General features: G+C 41.2%; 1 protein-coding gene across 1 annotated transcript in view; it reads left to right on the forward strand.

Annotated features, from left to right (window-relative positions):
• The window catches only part of LOC109477563 (probable asparagine--tRNA ligase, mitochondrial), a 26,619-nt gene that overhangs the window by 806 nt on the left and 17,924 nt on the right, over positions 1 to 7,889 (forward strand). Inside the window, exons 2-10 of the mRNA XM_019778886.1 lie at positions 2,233 to 2,342; positions 2,594 to 2,714; positions 2,974 to 3,114; positions 3,428 to 3,508; positions 4,090 to 4,211; positions 4,662 to 4,794; positions 5,239 to 5,337; positions 6,217 to 6,254; positions 6,588 to 6,654. Of these exons, the coding sequence (XP_019634445.1) occupies positions 2,233 to 2,342; positions 2,594 to 2,714; positions 2,974 to 3,114; positions 3,428 to 3,508; positions 4,090 to 4,211; positions 4,662 to 4,794; positions 5,239 to 5,337; positions 6,217 to 6,254; positions 6,588 to 6,654 (912 nt within the window). The remainder of the gene's footprint in view (positions 1 to 2,232; positions 2,343 to 2,593; positions 2,715 to 2,973; positions 3,115 to 3,427; positions 3,509 to 4,089; positions 4,212 to 4,661; positions 4,795 to 5,238; positions 5,338 to 6,216; positions 6,255 to 6,587; positions 6,655 to 7,889) is intronic.

Raw genomic sequence — 7,889 nt, forward strand, 5'->3', positions numbered from 1 at the left:
TTTTTTAAATCTTCCATTTTGGGCTCTATTGACATGATTTCTTCTTTGTTTTCATTTTTTTAACCAGTCAGAAGGCATATGCTACTGTACTGCAGATTAGGCGTTTCACGATGGCGGCTATCATCACGTTAACAGTTATCAATACAGAGTACTCCAGCAGATATATGTCAAAACTAGACATGTTCAAAATATAAATACAAGCGAATTTCATGCATAAGCTGTCTGAAATACGAAGGCAGTTACATAAGATGAAGACAATAAAAAAGACAAAAAGAAGTTGATCTCTATCCATTATTTATTCTTTCAACAACTTCGAAATCAAATGAAACAAATCCAGGAAAATACCGCTGGTGTGGCATTTCAGCTAGCCGACCCGCTAACAACAACAGCCCCCTGGCGCGCGTATCCAGCTGGCCACCGAATTTTACCGGCCCCACTGGGCCCCACACTGCCACAGTACCGGCAAAGGCACCCTGCAGGGCCTGGCACGCTGGTTAGTGTTACTGGGGGGCGGGTTGTTGCTGTTAGCACGCCTGACGGTTAACCCTGGGTGCCCCAGAGTCCGGCGTTTATTAGGCGATAGATTTCGGGAGAAACCGTATTTGTCCGCTACCATTAGCCACCCAAACCTTCGTCCACGCGAAGCCCTCTAACGCCTCATGCGCGAGGAGATAATTAGACCCAGTGTTCCAAGTAGGTCTGCCGGGAGTTATAATGGCTTCCCATGACTTTTACTTAGGAGATATAATAGACACTCGCGCGCGGGGTGGCACCCAGGCCTGGTGGCACCCAGGCTAGCCCGACGGGTACCCGCCGGTGGACCGATGTGTCATTCCCGCGGCGCCGGCTGTAACAGGCCTGGGCTGTAATGGCTAGCGCTTTAATACTGTCGCCCCGACTAGCCTCTACCAGGCACCGTGGATCGCTGGAAAAATAATAGAAAATGGCCGAAATAAAGGGAATATATACCAAGGGAGTTAGCCGGCCAGAGAAGCTCCAATTGGCGACCTTGGTATATATTCCCTTTATTTTGGCCAATTTCTACTATTTTTCCAGCGATCCGCGGTGCCTGGTAGAGGCTAGTCGGGGCGACAGGCACCCACTGCCGCCGCATTGCTTACGGGAGGCCAGGCGCGCGCTACCGAGCGGGGGATCAATGTATGCACGACGATCTGCAGGGGCCGCAGCGCAGGATCGTAAAAAATGGCTTAATAGCATACATAATAACACCTACATAAGACCTACACGAACCAACGCCCACCCCAAAATTTCCAGTATGAAATAAAAATACCAAAATCTTATCGATCCTGTCAATAGTAGAATAATTTGCACTGCTGACAGGAAAAATCCTGTCAACAGTGCAAATTATTCTGCTATTGACAGGACGATCCTGTCAGCAGTGCAGTATTTTCTGCTATTGACAGGACGATCCTGTCAGCAGTGCAATATTTTCTGCTATTGACAGGACGATCCTGTCAGCAGTGCAATATTTTCTGCTATTGACAGGACGATCCTGTCAATAGCCACAGGCTTGAAAAAATATAACAAGTTAACGTTGTAACTTTCCCATGAAGTGGACAACACATTATATTTGATGTGCTTGTGTATGTACTGGCTGTCTGTTTCTTAAACTGTCTATATCGACTTTATGGTAAAATTTTAATTATGAAAGATGCAAGGTTGAAAGGTAATGATTTCAACAAAATTAAACTGATCAGAAACCTTGTTGACATGCATGAAAATATAAATGCTATTAAAAAGTTGAAATTTATTTTATAAAACAATGACTGTCTACTGCAAACTTCCAACATGTATGGAAAACTAAGGGCTAATGCAGACACCTATGGTTCACCATAGTGTTGGGTTACATTATTTAGCAATGGCAGGACAGAGTTGAAGGGATGGTCACCATATAACATTATATGAAATGTTTCAGTAAGTATACACAGAGCAGAAATTAACGTCATAGTTATCCAGAAAAGTAACCGGGAAAGAGCCTAATGTCAACAGTTCTTATAGATGTAAAAAGTATATGCAATTCAGACTATGGCTGCGATGTACTTTTCATACCCAATCAAAATGATCAAATAAACCATTCATTCATTTGTTCAAGTTTGTTATGCTAGACCATGTAAAGGTAAAGATTATGCATTTGCTTAGTGCAAATATTTACCTTTCTAGTGATAATATCATGACCTACTTTCATAAAAACAAAACCCAACTGTGCTGTAGGGCTGGGTACGGTCTATCCGGTCACAGAAGGAGGTCCTGTTCCTACACCTGAATGACGGCAGCTGCCTGGCAAACCTGCAGGTGGTGGGCACACCTGACATGGGCAACAGGTGAGGACACCTGCTTAGTACCGACAACATGTCATAAATTAGTATAGGCAATCCGTGTGGCCCAAGTGCTACAGTAATGGAGATGTTCACCACCCCTATGCTCTGTACAGAGTAGAACGGAAACTTTTTTTTTAATACAACCTTTGCAGGGCTGGTGGAAATGCAGTTCTTATAAATGAAGATAGGAGGGGCTGTGACTTTGCCATGTTATACATGTATGATGTACACTGTTCTGGTATTTGTTTCCCCAGTGACCTGTCGTTCGGCAGTGCTGTACTTGTAGAGGGGAGACTCTTCCCAAGTTCCCACCCAGGCCAGGATGTAGAGCTGCATGCAGACAGACTGGAGGTTTTAGGTCCGTGTAATGCAAAGGTAAACATGACTTAACTCATCTAGTAGTAATGCGGTTACAAATGGGATGGAACTCAATTCAGACATGCTAACAGTTACAACCATTGTAGTGCCATTGAACCTAAAAAGATGCAGTTCCAATAAGTATACATAGGTGGAGTCGTGTGACTTTGCCAAAGGATACTGCATTGTATTGCTTGATATGGCACAACCTATGAAAGAGAGATTAGCTACATGTATACTGCTATGTAACAGTCTGTTTCATCTGTGTCTATGGTAGGAATTCCCCTTCAAAGCGAAGAAGAGGCACACCATGGAGTACACCAGACAGTTCCCCCATCTCAGGGCCAGGACCAACTCTTTTGCAGCCCTGCTCAGAATACGGAGCCAAGCAACCAGTGCAATCCACAAGTTTTTCCAGGTAAGTGCAGGTCATGCCTGATCTTTACAGTGTTTCATATTACATTAATAATACTGACTGAAATACAGCAGTTCCTGAAAATAGTCAAACACTATAGACATTATTCAATGAATATTTGATAGACGTTTGAACAAAAAATACACTCTTCTGATTGTTTTCTGCTGCCATTTATATTTACAGTGATCATGGTCATAAATAATGTTCTTTTGTATAGCAAACAATACATAATTATCATGATTACGCTTTATGGCCAATTTCATAACAAAAATGTACACCTGGTATTTCATGATTATTGTATTTTTTTTTCTCTCAGGATCAGGGGTACATTGAAGTCCATACTCCTGTCATCAGTTCCAATGATTGTGAAGGTGCTGGGGAACTGTTCCAGGTTGAGGTAGGGACTGTATCCCTGTTTTTAATAATAGCCACATCAGGAAATGTGCTTGTGGCTGGATATAAGAGTTAGCGTTTACCTCAGAAACTTTTCATCTTCTGAACACAAAGTTAACCCCATTTCCTGTGTCATGGCATTTTGACCACCTGTCATTCTGCCTGTCAATCCGCTGGTGCTCCACCCACGTGCTGTCAACCTACTCTCAAGTCCACCCCATTTCCTGTATCTGTTTGACCAGAAGAAACAAGCTGTTCTATGGGGCACAACCTATGTACGTCATCAAATTGGTGAGGCGAGCATACTAGCAAGCAAGCAGTTGAGGGCCACATGCTTGCCTTGCCATTTTAACGACATACATGAACATTTTGTACATGTACATTGTGTAGAGTGTAGCCTACCAAACAGCTTAAAGACTAACAGGCAGACTGACAGGAGACCAAAAGGTCAGACACAGGAAATGGGGTGAACATGCTGTGTCACGAAATTTAGAAATACTTTAGGCCGGCAGGGAAGTGTTGTTATGTTTTGACTGCTGCATGAGTTTAATGGTACTGTATCTTACATTTTGTGTCCACCCAAAGCCAGCCAGCAGCACAGTACTGAGGGAGCTATCAGAGGCAAGTGGCAAGGAGACCAAACATTTCTTTGATGTCCCAGCATTCCTCACTGTATCAGGACAGCTGCAGCTGGAGGTTATGGCCAGGTATCTGTCATATAGCTAAAATTATAAGAACATACTGCACCTGCACAAATCCCAGATTTTTCACGGTTTTCGTTGCATGTGTGGTCAATGTTGCATCAGAATTTTGCCCGTCGCAGACAATATCTTTTTTGACACAAGTTAAAAACGATAGACAGGATGCCATTTTTAAATACACAAATGGTAAATGAGACGTTCTACTGAAGTGCTATGCACAATAAATTACATACGGCATAGGTGCAGTATGTTCTGTTGACATGCTAGGACATGCTACGATATAAAATGTATTGTATTTTGATGTTACATGTATATAGTGATACATATAGTGGTCTTGAACCAGTTTACCTCACTGAAAAGCTAAGCTTCAACTGTAAAAAAGGAAACAGCCAGGCACTTGCTTCTTTGTTGTTTCTTCTTTCCTGTGACTGAGTGATGTTGTTCTGGTTCTCCCAGTGCCCTGTCCAGGGTGTACGTGTTCGGTCCCACGTTTCGAGCTGAGAAGTCTCTGGGAAGGAGACACCTGTCTGAGTTCTACATGGTGGAGGCAGAGTTAGCCTTCACACAGCAACAGGAGGATGTCATGGAGGTGGCTGATTTTTTGTTGCTGTTGTTTCACATAATCGGTAAACTACCATTAGGCACAGCAAGCCTAGCCTGGGTACCATCCGGATTTTCACTCTGCAACGCTTGAAAAAATCACATGATTTTTGAGCGTTGTGGAGCGAAATCCGGATGGTACCCAGGCTACTGTAAGGTTTGAACCACTCACACTGCAAAGGGCGGTAGGATCTTAGATGTGCTTGAGGTGTGACTGTCCTCAAACAGAGACCTCTGGCTTTATGTCCATTCTGAGAAGATATCTAATCCCTAACTGAAGCTAGGTACACCTGAGACAAGAAGGAAATAGGTGTAAAGTGCACAACACTGAGGCCTGCCAGGGATTCAAACCAGAATCTTAAGAATGATTCTAAGTCAAAAGTCTTAACCACAAGACAACCTTGCTAGAGTGACAGCCAGTGTTTGTGACCAGGTGATAGAGAGGATGGTGAAACAGCCCACCGAGCAGATCCTAGCCTCCTGTCCTGAAGACCTGCATCTGTTCTACAAGTTTGTCTCTCCAGGACACAGGGTGAGTTCCAACAGTAGTTACTCTTGATGTTAACAATAAGGGGTGATACATTTTTCATTGTCATGGCTCAAAATATTACTTTTTTCCTGTATAACTTCACTGGTGCAGGTTATGTTAAAAATTACCTGCACCAGACAAATTTTACCTGCGGCACTCAGAATTTAGGAGGCATATATATAGGTCATACTAAAAACTCTTCAAAAACCATTGCCATTATTTCATCATACACACATTCACACACACACACACACACACACACACATAATGTCACATAATGTCATATATATATATAAACCCTATCAGACATCAGAAATACCTGCACAGCCCCAATTTTACCTGTGCTAACCTGCATATGCAGATGGTATTTTCAGCCCTGCATTGCCCATCTGTTGATGATAGTATGATTTCATTTTGTTATGGATGGCACCCATGAAACGCCCTTCACATTGCCCTGGATGTAATTTTGCTATGTGGCACAATTGTTGGATGTGTGTGTAGATATGGATCTAAGGTACCTGTGGGTATTGTGAGGTGGGCTACACAGATAAACCAGAATCCGTCAATCATTACATGTACCTCTCCTGGAAGTAACACAATATTGGACCTGGGGCAGGAAAGTTGTCACCAAGGGAGAGCCTTAAATTCTCAACCCTGTCAAGTGCTTTGATCAATGTTGGATAGTACATATTTGGTAGTCCCTTTTAGCTAAATAGGCCTGATTTCCAAGGGAGCCCATGTCAGGTAAACAGAATACAAATTTACTTCAAGAGGAGGTCATAAGAAATAATACAGTATGAAATAGAATGGCATTAGACTCTCTAAATGTTGTGTTGTTGTTTGATGATGATATTTTTTCCCTATATTGTTTCCTACTGTTAGGAGATTGTGGAGAAAATACTGACATCAAGATTTATCAGGTAACAAAGCATTTCTGTCTTGGGTACAGCTATACACACTATCACTGTCCAATGTTGTTATAACCTCTTGCTTCCAGTTACTTGATACATGTAACATAAACTGTTTTTTTTTCCTTATATTTCTTTATGTTCATGAGTTCTGTCCTTCTATAACTGTAACATATTACTAACTGCATTCACCATTGCACCTTAATACACAGTACATCATGAAGTGCTTTTGTTTTCATATTGATTTGGGCCCTTATGCATGATATCTTTCCTAGATACATTGGTGAAGGTGTTGATTTCTTTCCTTCTTTGTAAAAATATATCTTCTTCTTTCCTTCAATGCAGGATGACCTACACAGAAGCGATTGAAACTTTAAGGAATCATTCAGAAAACTTTCAGTTCAAGCCTGAGGTAGGTATGGTTACAGTTATTGAATGTATGAATGAAGGAACGCACAAACGAATGAATGACTGAATGAATGAACACATTTATTGTACATTATTACATACTAGTACCCACTGGGTTAAGGAAAGGTTACAACAAAAGAATAGCTTGTACATACACACAATCAGCACCAGCACTTTAGTCTATGAAGTAATTTCAAAAAGGTAACAGACATGTTTTAGAATCAGAGGTATGTCTAAGATATTAAAAAAAACATTAGAAATGTGTCTGACTGTACTAGTATTAATAGGTGTGTGAAGTAGGAAAATATTGGCGTTATCAGTCCATAAGTTCAACTCTCTCATTATTGTTGTACAATCTACAAATGATGTTTATCTTCTACCTATCTAAATTACAGTACTGACAGATCCATTGTTCCAGGGGAGTGCAGTTATATCAATTCTACACAGTAATTCGACTCCATTCATCAAATTAAAGTGTTTGTAACATCAACATGTGCCTCCACTGGGAGTCAATGATGAAATAAAACTTACTATCAGCATCACCTTTTGACCCCTTAAATCCCTCATTTATTGCAGGATGATGTCTTTGATGATATCTATAAGACAGTAATTTAATTGTGAATCCCAGTAAGTCCTACAGTGATTGAAACGATGCTCTGCTGTGACCTAGCTTAATCCAATATCCCAAACCCTATTAAAAGATATGCAAGGCATGCAATCTGCTTAGGGGGGATGGTCACAAATTCAGAATAGATTTTGTTTAGACTGTTGAAGTTACATCAATATTTTAAGCAATCTTTCTCAGCAAGGGTGCAGGTAAGAAATGCTTCCATCACCATGGTAACTGGTGCTGTAGCAGACACCCTGTGGTGTTGGGTTATGTAGCAAGTTGGAGGAGCTAGATACTATATATAAGTTATATATATGAATGCATTTGAGTGAGAAAGAATATATAGAGCATGTGCATATATAATGTAGTTTGTTAGGCTAGACCGTGTGAAGTTAAACATTATGCCTTTGTTTTGCAATTATTGCCTTTCTAGGGGTACGCCAAAAAACAGTTACTCAAGCAACTGGATATGATTTTGAAAACGTCAGACGTTTCAGCTAGTATCCACTAGCTTTCGTCAGTGACTGAGAGACCAGAGGGGAAAGCAGGTTTATAAGTACAACCTGTTGATTGATATGCAAATAAAGTGAAGACAAATTTTTGGAAGTCGAAAAGGAAACAAAAGTCAG

The sequence above is a fragment of the Branchiostoma belcheri genome, unplaced genomic scaffold, assembly GCF_001625305.1.
Source record: "Branchiostoma belcheri isolate BF01 breed outbred unplaced genomic scaffold, Haploidv18h27 scaffold40, whole genome shotgun sequence".
In the NCBI taxonomy this organism is placed as follows: Eukaryota; Metazoa; Chordata; class Leptocardii; order Amphioxiformes; family Branchiostomatidae; genus Branchiostoma; species Branchiostoma belcheri.